The sequence below is a fragment of the Benincasa hispida genome, chromosome 1, assembly GCF_009727055.1.
Source record: "Benincasa hispida cultivar B227 chromosome 1, ASM972705v1, whole genome shotgun sequence".
NCBI classification, from domain to species: domain Eukaryota; kingdom Viridiplantae; phylum Streptophyta; class Magnoliopsida; order Cucurbitales; family Cucurbitaceae; genus Benincasa; species Benincasa hispida.
The window spans coordinates 87613560-87637413 of record NC_052349.1 but is presented as its reverse complement, the minus strand read 5'-3'; the positions used below and the strand labels follow the sequence as shown (position 1 = coordinate 87637413).

At 34.6% G+C, this 23854-nt stretch overlaps 1 protein-coding gene across 1 annotated transcript; it reads left to right on the top strand.

Annotated features, from left to right (window-relative positions):
- The first annotated feature begins 18046 nt into the window (after positions 1-18046).
- LOC120085653 lies at positions 18047-22685 on the top strand. Its single transcript, XM_039041780.1, has 6 exons — positions 18047-18832; positions 19299-19516; positions 19685-19976; positions 20074-20159; positions 20234-20319; positions 21753-22685. The coding sequence occupies exons 1-6, from the start codon at positions 18575-18577 to the stop codon at positions 21998-22000; spliced, it is 1188 nt and encodes a 395-aa protein (XP_038897708.1). The 5' UTR covers positions 18047-18574; the 3' UTR covers positions 22001-22685.
- The last annotated feature ends 1169 nt before the right edge of the window (positions 22686-23854 follow it).

The following is a 23854-nucleotide window of genomic DNA, read 5'->3' as shown; positions in this document are numbered from 1 at the left end:
ATAAAGGGTGATAGGCAAATCCACACAATAAAGGGTAGAGTCCGTGATGTATCCTTGCTTGATGCTTCGCCAAACTACAACCCCTCCATTCAAAGTAAACACTGACCCCAATGTCGATTTGCGAGAATATCTATCAGTCTGAAAGTCAGAGTCCATGTATCTTGTAAGGATCAGATCCTTATCTCCATACACAAGCATGTAGTCCCTCGTTCTCTGAAGATACTTGAGGATCGTCTTGACTGCCGTCCAGTGATCAAATCCTGGATTGGATTGATACCAACTGAAAATCCCTACTGCATAGCAAATGTCGGATCTGGTACACAACATTGCATATATCAAGCTTCCTACTGTAGAAGCATAAGCAACCTCTTGAGGTGTCTTAGGACATTGATCCTTAGACAAAATGATTCTATGCCTGAAGGGTAATAAACCCCTCTTGGAATCTTGCATCTTATACCTATTCAACATTTGATCAATGTACGATGCCTAAGATAGGGCTAACCGTTTGTTCTTACGATCTCGAATGATCTAGATCCCTAGAACATACTGTGCCTCACCAAAATCTTTCATTTGGAACTAGGCAACTAGCCATTTCTTAATGTTAATCAGATACACTACATCATTCCCAATGAGTAGGATATCATCCATATACAGTACCAGGAAAGCTACTAAGTTGTTGATGATCTTCTTATAAATACAAGGCTCATCAATGTTCTGGTCAAAGCCAAACGACTTGACAACAGTATCAAATATGATGTTCCAAGATCTAGATGCTTGTTTCAGCCTATAAATGGACCTATTAACCTTACAAACTCTTCGCTCTTGATCTGGAAAAATGAACCCCTATGGTTGATTCATATAGATGGTCTTCTCGAGATTATCATTAAGAAAGGCAATCTTGACGTCCATTTTCCATATTTCATAATCATGAAATATGGCTATGGACAGGAGAATCTGGATAGACTTGAGCATGACAATAGGTGAGAAAGTTTTCTCATAGTCAACTCCCTCAACCTACGTATAACCCTTTGCCACGAGTCTAACCTTAAAAATTTGCACCTATCCATCTATACCTTATTGGGTTTTATGTCCTAAAACTCGTGGTATGTAAACAATATAACTTATTCTGATAATTCAATAAAGGAGTTATTGAATAGATCTATTGCTTGAATAAACTTATTCTAAAATTCAATAAAGGTGTTATTGAATAGATCTATTGCTTGAATAAACTTATTCTAAAATTCAATAAAGGTGTTATTGAATAGATCTATTGCTTGAATAAACTTATTCTAAAATTCAATAAAGGTGTTATTGAATAGATCTATTGATTGAATAGAAATCCAATAAACCTAAAAGTCCCTTGACTATGGGATGAGTACTTGAACTTTATGTGGAGACATAAAGGTGGATCAGGTTCGAGTAAATAGTCAAAATGATCTATAGTACATGGATACGATTGGGTACCTTATTCTGGTAACACTATTGAATACGGCCTGCTCTGTAGTTGTTACAAGGAGTTATAAAGTGCTACAAACGAAGTGATCATAATTCATTCATGTTGGACATGAGAAGTGGAGGTGTCCTTGTGCAAAAGAGTTTGTATTAGATCAGACCACGAAATGAGTCACTCTTACTGTATAACGTTGTTTACTGTTTAAGACTGACTATTTCAAAGCGATGACCTAGGTAACTTGACCTTAATCCTGAGCTAATTGTGAACTTCTGTTTATCTTGGATTGCCCTTAGATTTGCATAGGTGAGAGTTGGCTCAACAACGCCGGCTCAATATGATTGAAATTTCAGGGGTAAGACCGGATAGATAGCTGGGGACATAGGGTGCAAAAGGGAATTCACTCTTACCCGCTTTAGGGATAGTAGAGAGGTTGTTCCCTTAAGTGCTGATTCTGGGGCTTTGAACAAGGGATTCTCGCCCTCTCATTTGGCATGAAGAGGGACTGTGGTTTTGTGATTGAATCACAAAAAATTTTTTATTAGGGGATCAGTGGGACTTAAGGAACAAGAGGTAATTTTTAGAGGTAAAACATAGATTTGACCCAGCCGTTATATTGCGAAACAACCTGTGAAAGGGGTTAACTTACTAATCAATGGTTATATCGAGTGGACATAATATATCTACAGTGAGGGGAGTTCAACTATGGGCTTTAGTGGAGTGACCCATTAGTTAACGAATGGGGGTTAGATCGGTCTAATGAGTTTAGCCGATTAATCTCGGATCGTTGGAGCCATGATCTATAGGTCCATGAGGTCCCCCTACTAGCTCGGAAATGGATTAGCTAGTGTGATAAGTTAATTTGAAACGTTCAAATAAGAATCAAACGGAATTGGAGTGATTTAAATATATGAAATGAATTTGTGTAAAAATTAATTTAATATTGGATATTAAATTAATTAGAATTATTTAAATTGTTTAAATAATTATTTATTAATTTTATTAGAAAATTAAAATTTGAAATTAATTTGTAAAATTAATAAATTTTTATTTTTGAAATAAAATATGATTTTAAAATCAAAATGCATTTTTGAAAATTGAAAAATTACAAAAACTTGAAAAAATGGGTTTTTTTAAGTCATCTTCCAAGTAGCTTACAAGAACCCACCATCTCCTCCTTTACTTTACTCCAAGCATGAGCTGCATCCCATGCAACACATCTCTTTGCATGATAGTCTACAATATATTGAAGAGATTGGAGTGAAGAAAGGCATGAGAACCGACTGAACTTTTGCTGAAAAATTCGGATGAAGAAGGTGTTCTTCAATGGGTTCTGTTCAGTGAGCTTTCTCCATATTCCCTTAGATTCCAGCTTATTTTGAGTCCCACAACTCAATCTAGAGCACCAAAAAGATAGTAGGGAAGATCTTGTGGTGATCGACACAAGGATTCGGAGGATTTTGCAGTTGAAAATGGAGATTTCGTTAGTTCGGCCAAGGTATGTTCATGAAACCCATTTTGCTCTGTTTTTAGCATGTTTCTTTTCAACCAAAATTAATGAACTAGAGTGTTTATAGATCATGATTTCATCTGCTGCGTGATGATATCGATCCAACACACCTATCTTTCGCTTGTAGATCCACTTACACCCAATACAAGCTCCCAGACGTTATTGAAATACATAGACTCCATTTCCTGGTTCATGGCTTTAACTCATTCATCTTTCTCAACATGCTCTGTTGCTTTCTTAAAAGAAAATGGATCATCGACCCCATCATTCTTAATGACGTTTTGGGTTTCAGTCAAACCCATGTAGCGATACGGTGGGTTTATAACCCTCTCACTACGTCGAGGTAGTCTCAACTCTTGAGCTGGTTGACTAGACATTCCGACCTCAACAACTCTTGTTGATCTGTCAGCCAGTTCAATAACTCTTGTTGAACCCTCAGCAGTCTCAGTCTCACTAGAGATTTCACGTTAAACGAGCTTACTTCGTTGCTTATGATCCCTCATATGGTCTTCTTCCAAGAAGATGGAATTTGTAGAAACAAACACTTTGTTCTCACTTGAATCATAGAAGTATCCACCTCTCGTTTCCTTGGGGTAGCCCACAAAGAGGCAAACCTTCGAACACGGTTCCAACTTCTTTGGGTTAGTTGCTAGCACATGTGCTGAACAACCCCAAATCTTGAAGCAGCATAGACTACCTTTACGACCTCTCCATAACTCAAAAGGTGTTTTAGAAACACTTTTCAAGGGAACGTTGTTCAGGATATAACATGCAGTCTGCATTGCATAACCCCAAAACGAGTCTAGAAGATGAGCATAACTCATCACAGACCGAACCATGTCCAACAAGGTTCTATTTCTCCTTTCAGATACACCATTTTGTTGAGGTGTAACAGGGATCGAGAGTTGGGACGCAATCCCATGTTCTATCATATAGTTCTGGAATTGGAGGTCCATATACTATCCACCACGATCAGATCGTAGTGTTTTTATCTTCTTGCCTAACAAGTTTTCAACTTCAGCCTTATACTCATTGAACTTATCAAGGGCTTCAGACTTATGTTGTATTAGGTAGAGATACCCGAACCTTGAATAATCATCTATGAAAGAGATGAAATATTCATACCCACCTCGAGCTCTAACATTCATCAGACCACAGAGGTCTGAATGTACGAGCTTCAAGGCTTCCTTGGCTCTGTAATCTTTTCCAGTAAAAGGTCGTTTGGTCATCTTGCCTTCGAGGCATGATTCACATACAGACAAGAAGTTGTCTTCTAAATTCTTTAGAAGTCCACTTTTCACCAACTTTTCAATCCTATTGAGGTTGATGTGACCTAACCTTAGATGCCAAAGAGGGCATTTTCCTTAGGAGAAACCTTTGGTCTTTTAACTGTTGTTGTCGTACTTAACATGTCAGTGTTAAACAAGGCTTTTATGACTAACGACCTTAGTACATATAAGTTATTTTCCATTGAACCATAACTAATCTCCATTCCATTCTTGAAAATAAACACTTTATTCTCAGAAAAGAAGACGGTATACCCTTGTTCAATGAGACAAGAAATCGAGATTAAATTCCTCTTAATATGAGGAACTACAAAAACATTATCCAGTAACAAATAACGTTTCTTGTCAACAAATAACTTCAGCCTACCTACAGCAACAGCTGAAACAATCTCACCAGTGCCAACTCGTAGAGTCATCTCTCCTTGTAGCAATGTTTGCCAGGAACTGAATCCTTGGTAAGAGAAATGGACATGATTAGTAGCACCTGAATCTAGGATCTAGACAAAATCATCATTCTCTACTAGACACCTCTCTAAGACCAATAAATCATATTTACTGTCTTGTCTCCTCTTTTGGAGAGTAGTGGGATCGAGGTTGTTTGCCACGAAATTCGTTTCAACGATTCTTTCCACTGTAAGTAATTAGTCATTTTAAAAGCTTTAAATGGAAATACTAATGAGTTGCTGGAAAAAAAAACACATTGACCTAGGTTAGGTTTTAAGCAAATACCCATTGTAAAAAAAAAACAACATCCACTAAGGTTTTAGCAAAACTAATATGAACTCCGTGTGACATCTAGTTACGCAATGACGCTTCAAAGGTTTAGAACAAAAGCCACCGAAAGGAGGTCAGTTATCCCTCATATGAATCGAGAAGTTCTCAATCAGTCATTAATACCAGAACAACTCTTGCTCCTATAACAACTAGCCATTATTAATTTGGCCAAGAGATCATTAACTTACTTAACAATCTCCCGTAAGTGTGACCCACCATTTTAGGCCCTAGAGGTCCGCCCCAAAAAGCCAATCCGAAGGGAAAAATCTGATTGGGCAAAACCTAAAGCAACCCTATCTATTTCTAGAGTTCACCTTGATCTTGACCAACTGCACAAAACCCGTCCGAAGGGGGACGCTCAAAGGTGACACGAGGGAGTACAGAAGATCTCACGGTGTGAACCAATGACAGAGGCCATAGGACGTGTTGACACACACCTTTCACCCACTTACTATAAACACTCTCTCCGTCCACCTTGATATTGACTCATGTAAACACCATCCGAAGGAGGATGCTCCCAGGGCACCACGAGGTCAAACATGAATCTCACGGTGTGAACATACAGGGAGAAACGTGAGTGTAATCATAGACATATCTTATACGCTTCTTCCTCCCACTGAGTATTTTATAACCTAGGGTTTAGCTTACTTAGAAAAAACACGGCTAAGGATTTTAACTAAGTGACTTTTAGGTTTGCCCAAGAGTAACATTTACCTTGGATAGTTAAACAACTTTTGATCATCATCCATTAAACTCTTTAACGGAGTCTTTGACCAAATTGTTGCATGCTTGTTAAAAATCTATCTAATTCACCTTTCCAGGTAGGTTCCCAGGTAGGGGTGTTATGTTTCTGTCAACTTAAGAACCCCAGCCTAGTCAGAACCCGCCTTAGACAAAAGGTCCTTTATAAATAGATTTACAACAAATTTAATCTTTTATGCCAACCAATTTAACTATTAAACCGATTTTAAAAGATTAAACTAGGTTGCTAAACTCTTTAGAACCACTTGAACTTAGGTCTATCTCAATCCAATTTTAAAACCCTTTTAAAAAACTTGAGTTTACCTTAAGTCCACATGCAACTCTTTCTTATTGATTTTAGGTCTAATTTCCTTTATAACACTTATAAACGGATATAACCACAATGCAAAGCTAAGACATGCATTGTCCATTCATTGCTACTTCTTTTATATAACACTTATACAAAACGACAATGAAATAAGCAAAATATGCTTCCATTCACCCTTAGACTATAACACTTATAATAAAAGGATGATGCATGATAATGCTCAACTGCATGCAAAATATAACTCTTATATTTCATGATGCATGCGCATGCTTTCAAGTAATTTCTTCATGCTCGATTATAATATTTATAATACATGATGCATGAATAATTGCACAACCTAAGGTGGGATTTAAACTATATGTCAAACACTTGGGCATATAAGCACCATACATCACATGTATAATAAATCAATGTTGATGAACCGGGTAAAATTGCTTTAAAAATACAAAAATTAAATCTAACTATTATAAAGACAAGGAGTCTTCGGTTCAAACAAGTGAACTGGGTCTTGAACTGCTCGGGCAAAGCATCGCGTCTCCAACCATCGTGTACTAAACTCCCTGCCATCGTCTACACGATAAAACAAACACTTTGCTCTATCGCTTAACAACGCTCCCAAAGCTAAACGATCATTTAGCAATTACTACACAATCATTTAGAAAAATCTAAACGATCGTTTAGCTATTACTACACAATTGTGTACCTTTTACAAAGCGATGAAGCCTGAGGTACACGATCGCTTAGCGCGCTCCGCACAACATCCGCCTTCTGCGATCGTCTAAACAACTACGATGCCACGAAGCACCATCACCTAAACGATCGCTTAGTTATTGCCTCTGTATCGTATACGCACGATCATGTAGGTAGTAACTAAGCAATGAAGCTTGCTAACTACACGATTGTATAATGCACGCCTTTTACTAAACGATGAGCATCACATGCTCCCACTACAATCGTCTACCTTCAGCGCCTACGCGATCGGGTAACCAACGCTACGCGATAGAGTAAACAATTTACCCCATCGCTTAGCATTAGCTAAACGATCATTTAATAAATACTACACTATCGTTTAGAAAAATCTAAACGATCGCTTAGTTAAATCCCAATGATTGTTTACCTTAGGCTACACGCTACGACCAACATTTGGTCTTCTTCTTCGTTGAGAATCGCATCTCCATGCATTGAAACTTGATCACGAACGACTCAAATAACTCAAACACTTTTGAATTACAGACTCGATTGCAAGTTAATTAAGCCCAAAAACACAGGGGCCCTTACAAATTAACACTTTGTAATTACAGAAAACTTTAACAAAAGGCAATTAAACCTGAAACATTCATCAACTTCAATCACAAATGCAGAAAACAATTAATCACAAATGCAGAAACCCATCGCGACTGCAAAATGAAGTTCAAAACAAACTTGTAATTTGGAATATCAGAACAACCTAGCTCTGATACCAATTGAAGAAAATCAAATCCGAGATTTCCATGAGCAGCGAAAAATAGATTATTCCAAATTACAATCATATATGAACATTACAATTACAGTCGTAAACAAAACATATAGTTATGCAATCAATACAAAAATTACAGCATGAAAAAACACATAAACCTGGAGAATGCTACGAACGTTTGTCGACTCGTCTTCACGCTCCTTGCTCACGAATGCTCGAACACAGCAACCTCGAACGCTCAAACAACATGACCATTCTACAACACGAACACTGCGAACTCGTCCTCTGCGATCACCTCGATCACGAACACTCCAACAAGAACACGAACGGCCTCCACAGAACCTCAACGGTGTCGAGTTGAGTATGACACCGCCAAGAAGGGTACCTTGTTATTCTCAATGTAAGAATCCAGAGGGTGGGCTATGTGTGGACTTGGATTGAGGCAGAAGAAGGAGGAATGAACAATCGTGTACACGATTGGGCAAGTGGGAGAAGACAGAAACCTATCGTATAGGTCAATGCTCAATCGTTTAACAAAAGCTAAACGATCGTCTAGCAAAAGATAAGCGATTGTTTAACTCATCGCTTAGTACCATGTCTGTGGCCTACAAAACACTATACAATCGTTTACTAAAATAAGTTTTCGCTTAGTTAATCTGTATTTACTTGACAAGCTCCATGAGATATTTTTCCGAGAGAAAATCTCAAAACATTTTTTGCAAAAACTTATCAAAAAAAAAAAAAAAAAATACTAAAATTAGGAAAACAATTTTCCTTTTATCTCATGGTTACCATAAACCACCAATAACCTCCCACTCAATTGGTTATTAAAGAAAAATATTTAATTATCCAATAATTAATATTATTATAAATATAAATGATAACCAACTTATCATACTATATTTATAATCTATAGTTTTAATATTTCATCTCATGAAACATATAAACCATAGTTCTTTTTCTATTCCATGGTACTTAATGTAAATCTCATTTACATTAATCATCCACTAGATTTATCTCATACATCATACCGATCATATCATATATAATCAAATACTTCTTGCCAATTTGAACATTTCAAATCAACACCAAGAACTGATCCTCAACTGAATCCATTGAGCTATCAAGGGGACTTTATGGACCTGTAGTTCGAAGCTCCAACGGTACGTGAATGACTGACTAAACTATTAGTCACGGGATCCACCATCCGTTAACTGTCAAATACTCCACTAAAGGCTGATAGCTGAACTCTTCTTACCACAGATATATTATGTGTCCATCTTAACCAATCAGAAGTGCGACAATCCTTCACAGATCGCTCGTAAGTATAGCACGACCAATAACCGTTATGCCCATGTAGTTACATCTAACTCCTTAAGTACCACTAATCCCTATAATGAACATAAGTCATAGTCCTACTATGACTGAGTCCTCTCTTCCAAAGATAAGTTGTGGCCACTATGTTTAAGCCCCGGAATCAACCCTTAAGGGAGCAATCTCTCTACTTATCTTTGCTTTGGGAAAGGAGTGAATTCTATCTTGTGGATTGAGTTTCTAGCTCCCAGATTAGACAAGTCTCCAAAAAGGTAGGCATGTTGAGTTGGCAATCTGACCACTCTTACCCATACTAATCAAAGGACCGCCCTCAAAGACAGAAGTTCCCAAAACAATCAGGATTGAAATCGTGTCACCTATAGTCGTTTAGGTGAGATGTAAGTCTCTAGTATCAACGACGTTATATACAGAGTCTAGTCATCTCGTGGTCCAGGTCTTATACAAACTCTTTGTATGGGACACCTCCGCTCGCACGTTTCCATATGAATGGTCAATATTTACCATATGTAGTAGTTTACAACACTTTCAAACCTCTAAAGCCGTATCCGTAGTGTCACCAGGATTAGGTATCCCACCTTAATTCTTATACTACATACCTATTTAGGTTATCAGTTAAGGCATGATCCACTTGTTTATCACATATACATGCTTAAGTTCACATAAGATAATCAAGGAGCTTTGTTTATTGGATATGAGTAAATGCCAGAATTAAATAACACTTATTTTATTCATCAAACAATGTGTATCTTTACAAAACAACAAGACTCTGAGAGAATTAGGACACCAATCCCAACATACCTGTGTACTCAGAAGGGTTGGCTATGTTGTTGAGATCAACTATAACATGGTTTGTTCCTCCACTGTCTGCATACCAATTAAAATCCCCTGCAGACTCAGTTTGAAGAAATGGATACAAGTTCTACGAGGTGATAAAGGCTGATGGATTGGTCCCTTAGTTCCCTTGGTTTTGATTGTTTCCTTTACCATTATTTTGATTAGGAACAAATTCTCGATTGTACCTTTGATAGCATACATCTGCAACATGTCCATACTTGGAGCAGACCTGATAGGTAGGTCTATTTTCTCTGCCTCGACCTCTTCCTCTGTTTCTCCACTATTATGTCTCCTCTAGATCCATTGAACTATTGTTGATTTCCTCCTTGTGTGCTACCCTGCCTAGATGTCTTGAATGTGGAATTGTTCCGATTGAAAGCAACATTTTCCGAGGCATTGTGTGCAAAAGTTGTAGTGGCTTTTGAGGTATTTTAGTGTTCCAACCTCTTTCCAAATGACAGCAACTTAGACTGCATATCTAGCCAGGAGATCTCAGGTTTGCTTTGGATAACAACCACCACTAGATTATACTCCTTATCCAACCCAAGGAGTACCTGAGACATTAGGTTACGTATGGACACTGGGCTGCCAGCTTGAGCTAAGTTATCAGAGTGAAGTTTCATAAGTTTCAAACATTCAGACATTGTCATGTTACCTTTACGGGTTTGTTAAAAAACTTGGCGAAGATAGTCTTCTTCTGCCTCGATTGAATTCCAAACAATGAGTGCATGAAATTCCATGGACTTTTAGCACTTTCGTATCCCATCAACTGTCCAACAACTTCAAGATTCATGGAATTGTATAACCACCCTAACAAGAGTTGGTCTACTGTAACCCAAGCTTTCATATAGTGGGTTTAGGGATTTTTTGCCGGTAGAGCTCGAAGCTCCTTCTGAGGCTTGAGACTTAGCTTCACCAGGTTCAACAATTGATGAAGTAGCAACAACGAACATATGAGAACATGCCTTGGTTCCGGACAGATGACCTTCAAGTCTATTCCTTTCAAAATTGGAAGAGTTAGCGTCTTCCATAGCATAAAGTTACCTCTCTCCAACTTGGTGCTAGTTATTTGGTTTAATAGTTGATTCAGAGGGGGTGTGCTGAACTTTGTTGATTCATTGGTCGCGCTGGATCCTGTAATAGTGGTATTAGCTCTGATACCAAGTTAGGAAATTAAAAACGGAAAGGATTGGTATCGTTTACCTCTTCGTTGTACACGATAGAGTCAGGACCCTAAACGACTGAAAATGTATTGAATCGTTTACCTCTTCGTTGTACACGATGGAGTCGGGAGCTAAACAATAGTGAGGGTATTGAATCGTTTACCTCTTCGTTGTACACTATAGAGTCAGAAGCTAAGCGATAGAGTCAATCGTTTACCTTTTCGTTGTACACGATGGAGTTTGGGAGCTAAGCAATAGCGAGAGTATTGAATCGTTTACCTCTTCGTTGAACACGATAGGACTAGAAAAACTAAACGATGGAGAGAGAATTGTATCACTTGCCTCTTCGTATTCAACGACTTGCTTTGGAAAGGGGAAACCTGCCCAATTTATACATTATTCCCTATTTGAGGAATACAAAGAATTAAAAAATTATTTAACGAATGACTAATGGTATGAGGACACATGGTCCAATACATAGAGAAAGAATATTTCTTTGTTATTACCCATTCCTAACAGAATTCTAGAGCACCAAGGGAATACTCCTTCATGATTCACCTCAGTGACATGACATTCTCCAACTGATGTGTTTTTTTTACCCTTTTTTGGTAGTTGACGTGACAGAGTCTCTATCACAGAATGAACATAGCAGAGGAGATAGCGAAGGAGACGACGGAGGAGATGGCAAAAGGGAGATAAGTAGCTTCACGATCCTAAGCCCTATAGAAGGATTTTTTTCCTTTTCTAAATTATTAAAAAAAAAACATGATTTTTTTTAAAGGTTTTAGTTATTTTTTTTCGAAAAATGCACATTTTTTTTTCCCCAAAGGCTTATAATAACCTTCGATAAAAGTAAGTATTTTTATAGGTTTTTTAAACACATTTGATAAAGCTTGATTAATAAATATTATATTTTCAAAAATATTTTCATAATTTTATTAAGAATATATTTTTTCAAAAGTTTTTTAAAATGCATATAAATATATATCTTTAATTTTAACTTTTAAAATTTCGGTCAATATATATATATATATATATATATATTTTCAAATGTTTTTAATAACCTTTGATAAAAGTATTTTTTCAAAGATAGAAATACCTTCGATAAAGTTTAATACTATCTTATGAATATTATCTTTTGAAATATTTTTAATACATTTTATAGTAGTATTTTCTTAAAATATTTTTAAAAACTTTCGATAAAGGATAATACGTGGATTCTTTTTCCCGAAGGATTTAAAACCTCCGAAAAAAGTAATATTTGTCAAAGGTTTTATAAAAAACTTTTGATAAATTTTTTTTTCAAGGTTCTTAAAATGCTTTAATAAATGTAAATTTATTTCAAAGTTGTTTAATAACCTTCAATAAAAAATAGATATTTATTTAAAGATTTTTTAAAAACCTTCAATTAAGAATAGTATAATTTTCAAATGTATTGAAAATCCTTTACTAAATGTATATCTATTTCAAATGTGTGTAATGAACTTTGATAAAAGCTTGCATACATTTTGTTAAAATATACATTTTCCAAAGGTTTTTTAAAATCCTTCAATAAGGGATGATACAGTTTTCAAAGGATTTTAATATCCTTTGATAAATATATTTTTTTCAGAAGTTTTCTTAATATCTTCGATAAATATATTTTTTTTTCAAAAGTTTCAATTAACATTCGATAAAAAATACATATTTTTCAATAGCTTCAATAAATGTAAATCTTTCTCAAAGGATTTTTATAACCTTCGGAAAAAAAAAAAAGTCAAAATAGGTCAATTTTCTTGTAAGGGATAGAACCCACATACTTTTTAAAAATAAAAAAATAAATAAAGTTGGATTTGATATAACAATTTCGGTTTTAATTTTCCTTTTAAAAAAATACGTCTATAATTTTTTAATCATTTATTTGCATATTATTAAAAGTAAGATTTAAAGTATATGAATAAATATTGAGAAGTTGAAATTATAATAATGCCATCATTTTTGACGAATCCGAAGGGAAAAAGCCATTTTCCCGAAATGGCAACCAAAAGCATTGGGCAAATGAATGGTCCAAATTGGTGTGTCGTTTCGGGTCTGTAATAAAATCAATTCCAACTCAAAATGGGTTCCATTGTCAAATAATTCAACCTCGACATAATAATGTTTTAGGAAAAAATTAAATTAAAATTTCACATCAACTTAAATAAGCATTTGAATTTGAATTGACCTTTTAAGTATTTATAAACAATCTTTTTTCTTAGAAACATTTATTTAAACACTTTAAAATCAATCCAAACACCTACTTAGATTAATATGATAATTTTTACTTTTCCTTCATATTTTTTTAAATTCATCCACTTATTTTAATTAAAATACAATGTAAAGAGAGAGACGGTACTTTCTGGCTAATTGCATTCTATTGTAAGTCAGCAGCAAATTCTAAGCTGCTTTTTTCCCCCCTTTGTACTAAAAAAAAGAGAAGATCCAATAAAAGCTAGAGATAGTGTAATATTAGGTTAAATTTCACTTTCAACCCTTACCTTTATAAAATATTTTATTTTGATCCTTAAATTTATTGAATTTTATATTTTTAGTACTGAAAGATAGAGAAGACCAAACAACAAATTATTGTTGCTATTTGCTAAGCCCTTAATTAAGTATGCATTTAAATTTATTTTGATTTCAACGTTTAAATATATATTTTAAACATATCATTGTAGACATAAATTTAGAATGCATATTTAGAAATTAAGAACTGAAACTTAGTACAATGATAATTGACATGGTCTTATTCTCTAGAGATTTGATTTCTATCCCCATAATTGTGCTACTAAAAAAATATTGGATAAACTGATGTTTTATGAAAAAGTATTAAGTTATTTTTTAAAATTTAAAAACATGTATAGAGATCGAAAGACTAAATAAGGTTCAAACTTATATTATTTCTACCTAATTTTTCTTCGATTGTGTATGCTCTATTATATGTTGAGGTGTATAGTGTATGTATATTTGAACAAATATATGTAAATTTATTAATCCAACACATTTTAGACATTATATATTGTCCTAAAGTTTTTATGTAATCGTCCTACCTAAGCTTCGTTTTGTATCAATAAAGCCATTTTCATATTATCATCGTACCGTTGGAAAACAATTCATTATACTTTTAAATCTACAGGAGAAAAAAAAAAAGAAAAACAACATTTTAGCCATTTCCATTGTTGGTGAAAATGAAAATCCAACTGAACATATTATTATAGACTTTCCAAGTATAGTCAATTGTAAATATTGTTTAGTTTATTAAATTCATTTATTAGAGCATAACTTAATAGAAAGATAGAAGTATAAAACATAATTTTAGAGGTCAATATCTGCACTCTATACAATAATTGAACTTAAGACAAAAGTTTGTTAAAATTATATTTCATGTTTATTATTTGCTAAAGTAGTCACTGATCTTCAAATTTTGTTGCTTTTTAAAATTTAGTACCTTCTTTTTTTTAAAAAAAAAATATATATAATTTTCATTTAATGTTTCATAATTTTAATTTAAGATGCAGAATCAAACTATTGACTTTAGATGATAAATTGATTTTTTTTATATTAAAAATTATAAAATGATCATATTAAGCTTTCAGATCTTACCGTTAATTCATAATGATTAGTATCAGATTATTATTTTCTTTAAACAATATACGGAGTGAAAGAGTAATTTAACTTATTTAATTTGATGTCCAAATAAGTTTATCTTAAAATTATTCAATATTATTTAATTGGTTATCCATCGATATCTCTTATAATACAGTTCAAGTGATTAAATATTAATACTTCTCCATTGGTAATTTCATTTTTTTTTTAATTTCATCTACGTAATTTTTTAAAAAAGGAATATATTTAAAATATATTATTTACTTTTGTAGTACAAATAAATTATTTACTAAGTAATACTTAAATTGAAAATTAAATTTATCATTAGTATTTTGGGAAAGAATATTAGGTGGTCTTATTTCCGTAATTGAATTTATATAGAATTATGCTTAAGAAAAAATGAAATATTTCTCCACGAAAAATTCAAAGTCTATTTTTTGACAATTTACACGTGTCTTACCTACTCGTGCATAGCACGTGGCCTACCTACCACATTGTCACGTGCCAACATGACGCAAAGCTTCACTGAGTTCACGAACGGATGAGCTCACTAATCGCCATTCAAACCTATTTACGTTTTTGCCCAAAAAGTATTCATCATTTCCATATTTACCCAACCGAGTAAGCATTTCTAACAAAAGAACCATCAAAGATTTTTTTTTTTTTTTTTTTTTAAGTATTATAATTAAAGTGTGGGGTGAGAGAATTAAACCTCAAACTTCGAGGATGATAGTACAAGCACTATGCCTATTAAACTACATTCTTGTTGGCAAGATCCCCAAAGTTTGATTAAATTAATTAAATAGAATTTCTACAACTTGGTTTTTTTTTAAATGATGTTATTTTATTAATTTTTAACAAAAATAAGATTAGATTGAAAGTATTGATAAAAATGGGATTTCGTAATCGTAGACCTAATACACGATTACCTCTAAATCATAGACCAGTTCCACGACTTCCTTCCAAGCACGTGAATCGACAATGACTTGGCACACGCAAACTGCCACTTGTATAGGCATGCAACGTTGACATCAGGTAATCGTGGACGGGATTCACAACCACCCTAAATCGTGTACGAGGTACACCATTTAGTGGTTCCCAAAAATCCCCACGACCTTTCATTTTTTCCCCATCTCAAACTTTCTCCCTTTCTGCATCTCTCTTACAGTCATCGTCTATCGTTGCTGCTGTCGTCTGTCGTTCGTTGTTGTCTATTGTTTGTCGTTAATGATCACCTGCCATCCACCGAGCGTCATTGCTCTCCTTTCCGCTGCCGATCGTAGGTAATACTTTGTCCTTTTTTTCCCCAATATATGATATTATACTCTTAGATATACTATTTTATTTGATCTAGTTTAGTTGATCTATTGTGTAGGACTTGAATTGTTTTATTTATTTGTTTTTTTTGTAGTTTAATATTATAAGTTGGACTGATTATTTAGGTTGTAGTTAATCTTTTTATTTCAATGTTATAAGTTTGGACTCGAAAAATAATATTTGGAGTGTCTGGAGTTTTGATCTATTTGGACTATTTGGACGGTTTAAAATATTGTTTGAACTGTTTAAAAGAAAAAAACAAACCTTTTGGATTGGGCTGTTAGTATTAACATACTTTTTGTCAATTATAATAGTTGTAAGGATTTGAGTATATATGTCGATGCATCTTGAAGATTTAGTCATTCTTGAATTTGGAAATGATGGGGATAGTGATATTGACGTAGAACTTGATGAATTATTTGGAAACGAAAGAAGTGTAGAACATGATATTGAGTTGGTACCAGAGATGTTCACTCAAATAGATTGAGACATTACTAATTCAACCTGTGAACGATGGTCAACATTGGAGAAAAGAAATAGATGTATAGATAATTATAGTGTAATACAAAAAGGAATGTTATTTAACACTAAAGAAGATCTACAACTGGCTGTTAAAAAATATTGCGTGCCAGAACACTATGAGATTGTCGTAGTAGAATTGAACCAAGATATTTAGTATGTGAGATGTAAACAGTGGAAGGATGGTTGTGATTGAAGGTTACAGACATATCAGCATAAAACTCATGGGATGTTTGAAATTACTAGACTTGAAGGGGAGCATTCATGTTTGTACTCATAATTGACACATGATCATTCACAGCTTGATTCAAATTTGATTATTATTGAAATCCAAAATATGGTTAGAACTGATCTTGGGATTCATGTGACCTTACTCCAAGAAGCAATTAAAAAACAATATGGGTATAATGTTAATTATAGACGAGTGTGGCAAGCCAAGAGAAAAACAATGATTGTTGGTAATTAGGAGAAATTATATTCAGAGTTTCCGTATTGGTTGAGTGTTGTTGTGCACTAAAATTTTGGAACACAATCGGATTGGTATTTTCTTCTATTTGAGGTGTCAGATAAGACTATTTTTGGTCGAGTTTTCTGGTCCTTCCATTATGCAGGAGAAGGGTTTAAATATTATAGATCATTAATTCAAATTGATGACACTCATCTGTACGGAACGCGTTATGCAAACCGACACATATTTTCCTTTGCTTTTGCTATTCTTGAAGGAGAGGACTCAACCGGTTGGTCATGGTTTCTGTAGGCATTACATGAATATGTCACCCAATAAGATGATATTTGCTTGATTTTTGATAGACATAAGAGCATTCTCACTACCATTAACGACGAGGAATTAGGTTGGAGTGAACCAAATTAATTTGAGGGATAAGCATGAGCAAGACTGACGTCGGATTCACGTGGAATATATATCATACTAGTGTGCACGTCATAATCGCTGTGCACAGGGAGATATAACAAATGGACCAGCTGTATCAAATGATTATTTTTTCTGGTACGATTCAATCACGAGACTATTTATCACACCTAACGACGCTTACTATTATTGCTTGGTAAGAGTTGGATTATCTTACATTTCCTAAATATATGATATGAACGATATTTAGTATTAATTTTTTTCATTGTACAGAATAATTTTATCCAAGATGTACAACAATATACAACACAATTTACCAGAGTTAGGTTCAATGTGTGACCAAACCTTAGCAAATGTAGAAAGTATTATTCAATAGATAAGACGACTCAATATTGCTGATACTGATCGAAGATGTATGCGTCATAGATGACAACAACAACAAGATGAAGATAATCTAGAGGCACACAAAGACGACCTCTATGGATAACTGAGTGACTTGTAATTTCAACTTTTAACTTCATATAAACTTCTATTTTGAAATTAAAGAACTAATAAAATTACATTTTATCATGAGATACTATTTTTTATACTAAAAAGCAAAATTATTAGTTAAAAGTTAAAAAAAAAACAATCAAAATCGAAAAAAAAAAATCGGTCCACGAGTTTGGTCCTTTGACCAAGTCCACGTGGATTGCTTATTTTTTTTCAATACCATTGCCTTCGATATTACATTTTGAAATTTATGTCTCATTTTTATCATTACTTTTAAAAATAACATTATTCTTGAATTTAACCCCTACGATTTTTGCTTTATCTATTTATTATGTCATCATCTTCTTTTATAAGTTTATAACACACACTCTCTGGTTCAAGCTTCTTCCTCTCTCTCTCTATCTTTCTGCACCTTCCGTCTCGTCTGGTTTCTTAATTCACACAAAACGCATTTGGGTCATTCATTGTGTGCATTCTTCAAATCTTTTCTACGAAGTTTTATGAATCGATTTTCACTTCTCTTCTTCATTCAATCGATTTGAAAATCCTCTGTTATTTTTGGGTTCTCTTTGATCTGGTATTGTATTGTCAACAATCTTCATTCAATTCAGTGTTCTTGAGACAAGATTTCGAGTCTTGTTTTCCAAGAAGGAAGCTGAGTTTGAAGAATTTGCGACCCTTTTCTTGTAAACGCCATTTTCATCGGCTCCGTACTACTTGAGGGAGTTTAAAGAAATCGATATAATCTTCTTTTGTTCTGGTGGGTTGAGTTCTTTTTTCCCATTTTTGAGAAATTTGGGGTTTCCCCATTATAATCTGTGTAGTTTCCTCCGTTTTCCATCGATACGAAACGGAGGATTCTTCTTTTGGGTAAGAAATGTTGGGAACTGAGTTGCAGTTTGGGGGAATCAAAGGCGAGGATCGGTTTTATATTCCGATAAGGGCAAGGAAGAATTATAATCAGCAAAAGCCATCAAGAAGACCTACCAAGACCGATGAAACTGAGAGCCCATCGTGTAAAGTTTTGGCTTCTACTATAAAGCCTTCTAAGCAATTGACTCCTCAGTCTAAGAGCAACTTAGAGAGATTCTTGGAGGCTACCAGGCCTTCAGTTCCAGCGCAGTATTTCTCTAAGGTAAATGTTTAAAATCAAAGAAAGTTGATTACATATAAGCTTTATTGGTTGCTGATAAAATTTGAGTTAATAACCAAATTAGGATCGTAATCCTATTTTGGGTTCGGTTTCTTATGGCCCTTTAACGGCTTTCTTGGCTCTTTTCTGCGTTTACGAGTTTTAGACCTCTAAGTAAATGACCCAGCGCAGAACTTCTCTAAGGTAAATGTTTAGAATCAAAGAAAAGTTGATTACATATAAGCTTGATTGGTTGCTGATGAAATTTGAGTTCATAACCAAACTAGGATCATAATCTTATTACGGCTTCGGTTTCTTGTGGCCCTTTAATGGCTTTCTTGGCTAATTTCTGCATTTACCAGTTTTAGACCTCTAAGTAAATGATCACTTCTGAGAGTTCTTGTTTTTGTTTTTGTTTTCTTTTGTTTTTTTTGGGAGGTTTGAATTTGTGATATTGTCTTCTTTCCAGACAACTATGAGGGATTGGAGGACTTGTGATATTGAGTTTCAACCTTATTTCATTCTGAATGATCTGTGGGAGTCTTTCAAGGAGTGGAGTGCATATGGCGCTGGAGTTCCTTTAGTACTTAATGGAGGTGACTCTGTTATTCAATATTACGTTCCATATTTGTCTGGTATCCAGATATATGGTGAAGCTTCTGCAATGAGATCAGATTCTAACTTCAGGTACTTGATTTTTGTGTGGGATATGTTGATCCATATTAGTACTTGAATTCTTCTTATCTGTTTTTAACTTACTGTGAATGTGACGTTTATTTTACCAAGATGTCTATTCTACTCTAATGTGGGTTTTTTTTTTTTTTTTTTTTTTTAAATGTTTCTTTATATTGGTAGGCTGGTTAGTGAGGACAGTGATCTTGACTCTTCTAGAGATACAAGCAGCAATGGAAGCATTGACTATGAGTTTGGAAAAATCTGTAACTTTTCTAGTGAACAGTGGGCTCATCACCATTTAGCTTGTGAAAACACTCTGAAAATGAGAAAGACGTCTTTAACCGATGAACATAGAACGATACAAAAAGGTTTTTCAAGTGATGATGGGGATGCAGGATATCCTCGGAGTGGTTTGCTCTTTCAGTTTCTTGAGCAAGATCTTCCTTATCAACGTGTACCGTTGGCTGATAAAGTTAGTTGGTTTCTTATTGGTTCATTTGGTAGTTATATTGTTGTTTTGCTATTTTGAGAACTGTATTAGTTTACTAATATTGTTTATGTTATGACAGATATTTGAACTTGCTTACCAATTTCCTGGTTTGAAAACTTTAAGAAGTTGTGATATCCTGTCAGCCAGTTGGGTCTCTGTAGCATGGTAAGTATTTGCAGATTGAATGTTATTACTAGTTTTATAAAACATGCTATTCATTTCCTCTCCTGGAATTGTAGGTATCCTATTTACCGTATACCCACTGGGCCGACATTAAAAGATTTGGATGCTTGCTTTTTAACATATCATTCCCTTTCCACATCAGGTAATTCGGCATTCTTATTTTTCTACTGGCCTGTGCCTGCGGTAATCAAGATATGTCTCTAGGCTCCATTCACACATTTTGTCGACTGAATAAACCCATTAAATCTGAGGTTACCATAAGATGAATTAGAACAAGCAATCGTTGTCATAGATCTTCCGACATCTCGCTCTCATAAAAATGTTGTTTTTTCTTTTCTGTAACTTTTATCCTTCTTATTGATAAAGCTTGTTGTTATTAGCCAAATATAAGTCAACCCATATTTAACTGATTGTTGAAAGAAGGAACCTTTCCTGTGACTGGCCATGTCAGAGGTAAGTTTTAATTCTTTTTGGGTTTGAACTGACCAATAAATTCGTTGGTGTTTACATATATAGAGCTATATTGTGTTAAATCATGGATTGTGTAAGAGTTAAGATGCATTATTCTCATGTGCATACAATATCTCCATATTTTGTCTAATAAACCAAATTTAGGCTTGTGTTCATTCTTCATCGTGTCCTCACCACGCTTGCTGAAAGTTTATTCAAGAGTTTGAGTAACATTTCAAATTTTGTAGGATCTGAATACACATCAAATATTATTTTTTCTCCGACTCCTTGTACATTTTCATCTTGCAGCTTATTCATTGCTTTTGTGCTCATCTTTTAAGCCTCTTTTCTCCTCAAGAAAATTTTTATTACGTCAGCTTATTTCTAGTATGAATCAACGTTCACTGTTCTGGCGTATAGCTCATTTGTTTCAAAATATAAAATATATTATCCATTTTTCTGCTTTATCTAGAGCTCTTACGTACTTGAGCCTATCCTAGTAACTAGCCACCATTGTCTACAAAAATCCAATTTTCCTACTGATTACAGAGAAATAACTACATTAATGAGCCGTCTTAATATCCTGACTCAAGCTGGCTGATGTCTGCAGCATCTACTGCACACAATTTAGTTCTTAAAGGAACAAATGAATGTGCTGACAGAGGCTTGGTAAAGATGTCAGCAACTTGCGCTGAAGTAGGAAGGTGTCGGACTGAAATTGTCTGTTCAATTGGAGTAGTAAATCTCTGACAAAATAAATGTCAAATTTTGTAGGATCTGAATGATGCATCAAAGATTATTTTTTCACCATCTCCTTGTACATTTCATTATGGAGCTTGTTCATTGCTTTTTTGCTCATCTTATAAGCCTCTTTTCTGCTCAAGGAAATATTTAGTATGACTCAACATTCGTTTTTCTGACGTATAGTTCATTTGTTTCAAAATATAAAATATGTTATCCATTTTTCAGCTTCATAAAGAGCTCTTGCATACTTGAACCTGTCCTAGTCACTAGCCAAGCCACCATTGTGGCTTATCTACAGAAATCTAATTTTCCTACTGTTGTTTAAAGACCATTTATTTGGCTTGTTCTCCATAAGTGTTGATCGTGTTTATTGCTTCACAGGTAATGGACATGGCCTGCCACCGGTAATGATATATCCAAAGGACATTGATGATATCGCAAAGGTCTCCTTGCCTGTTTTTGGATTGGCTTCTTATAAGCTGAAAGGATCGATATGGGGGCAAAATGGCATCAACGAGCATCAAACGGCAAATTCTCTCATGCAGGCAGCAGATAAGTGGCTGAGGAGCCTTCAGGTCATTCAACCTGATTTTCAGTTCTTTGCATCACATGGGACATATTGGAGATGACAGGAGATGACTCAAGATATGTGTCTTCCTCAATGCTGCCCACTCAAACTACCAAAATAACGAACTGATGCCCTTATCGACTATTCGACCTGCCCTCAATACTGGTAAAGATACATTTTGATTTTGGTTGGTTTCTTCTTTCTGGGAATACATTTCATGGAAGCACTTGAGAAAAAAAGTTCACAGCAACTTGTTAGAAACATGTGTAAAATGGGGGAGGAGAGTAATAAAACTGTGAAATGGGAGTAGTAGCAGAACAGAGCTCATGTGAAGTGGAATTTTGAAGGGCAAAAGCACTATGGAAATTGAGAACTGATGGCAATCAAGATGGTTGTCTATCATTTTACACTGTCCTGGAAACTTGTTAGAAACATGTGTAAAATGGGGAGGAGATAATAAAACTGTGAAATGGGAGTAGTAGCAGAACAGGGCTCATGTGAAGTGGAATTTTGAGGGGCAAAAGCAATATGGAAATTGGAAACTTGTGAGAATTCATTCTCTATTTCTACACTCCAATAAAGTTTAGAGTCATTGTTTGTCTTGTTTTGTGAACTTCAAGAAGTACAGATTTCTATGTATATTGCATATGTTTTATGTTGGGTATCTTTTTTAGATTCACACGAGTATAGGTGAGAAAGATGAGATGGAATTCTATATTGAAAGGAAAAATATTATCTTTGTAGTACTTTATATTTTCGAATATGCATCATTCTGGATTGAACAGGAACAATATTCCCTCCCATCCAACATTGGTAGAAGTTGCACCATTTAAAATATTCAGAAGGGAGTGAGGGAATGGAGAATCAGTGCCCTTTTCCCCCCTTGATTGATGTCAAACCTTCTGGGAATAATATTCTATTTGTGACATTGGATCCCTAAGAAACTTGTTAGGAACCATTATGGATGAAATGGCAAATATGAATCATCCCAATATTATATCCTCGCCATTCGTGTCATTATAAATAATTATATTGAGGTTAAAGTGGAATTAGTGCAATAACTGTAAAATCCATTATGTAAAGTTGTTTGTGGAGCATTAATGGCACTAACCAATTAAGGAGTATTTATCTTTTTTATATAATTAATGGTAGGACGGACTTATACTCTTGTGAAAATGAAAGGAAAAAAAAACTATGATCTCAACCTAATTGTTTTTATTTAATTATGTAGGTCGAAGATCCAATATTTAAAAATTGGGTCAAGAGTGATTGAAAAAGTGGAAACAAGATTGAATATAATTTGATTGAGATGAGAAAATTCGAAATCTTTATTGACGTCTTGTCTTGAAGAGGACTCGAACCTCTACGATGTTAGTGATCTTGGCTCAGTGAGTCCTTTTTTCCATGATGAATTATTGGCACCAGTCCTCCATTTTGTCTCTGAGATCCAGGAGAAAGGGACTCAGCTGATCATTCAGATAGCTGGGGTAAATCCTTGAGAGGTATCAGAAAGGAATTGGAATGGAGTAATATCGATTCATACATATACAGAAGAAAAACTACTCTTGTCAAGAAACATGTACTAAATTGTATGTGCGATTCGTTTAGACCATGGATTGATGGAAATAGTTGTGGAAGTGAAATTTTTCGTATAAGAACTAGCACAGATGGAAGTTTCCTAAAATGTTTGTGTAGAAAAGACAGGATGGCTAATCCACAATGTTTGTGTAGAAGACTTTAAGCGAAAAGGTACAGTAGAGAAGAAATAACTAAACCAGAGACCTTGGTAATAGGTAATTGAGTAGAAGAAATGAAACTAGTATTGGAAGGAGCCTTAACTAAAGATAATGATACAGACCTTAATGAAGATATCCTTGAAGTAAATATTTTCCAGTTTCTTGAGACTTCATAAGAC

Bases quoted from the DNA above. Each gene is read 5' to 3' on its own strand.
- LOC120085653 (XM_039041780.1), top strand. From the start codon at position 18,575: ATGTTGGGAACTGAGTTGCAGTTTGGGGGAATCAAAGGCGAGGATCGG. The intron at 19,517-19,684 runs GTACTTGATTTT...TTATATTGGTAG, and splicing joins AGATCAGATTCTAACTTCAG to GCTGGTTAGTGAGGACAGTG. The intron at 20,320-21,752 runs GTAATTCGGCAT...ATTGCTTCACAG, and splicing joins TCATTCCCTTTCCACATCAG to GTAATGGACATGGCCTGCCA.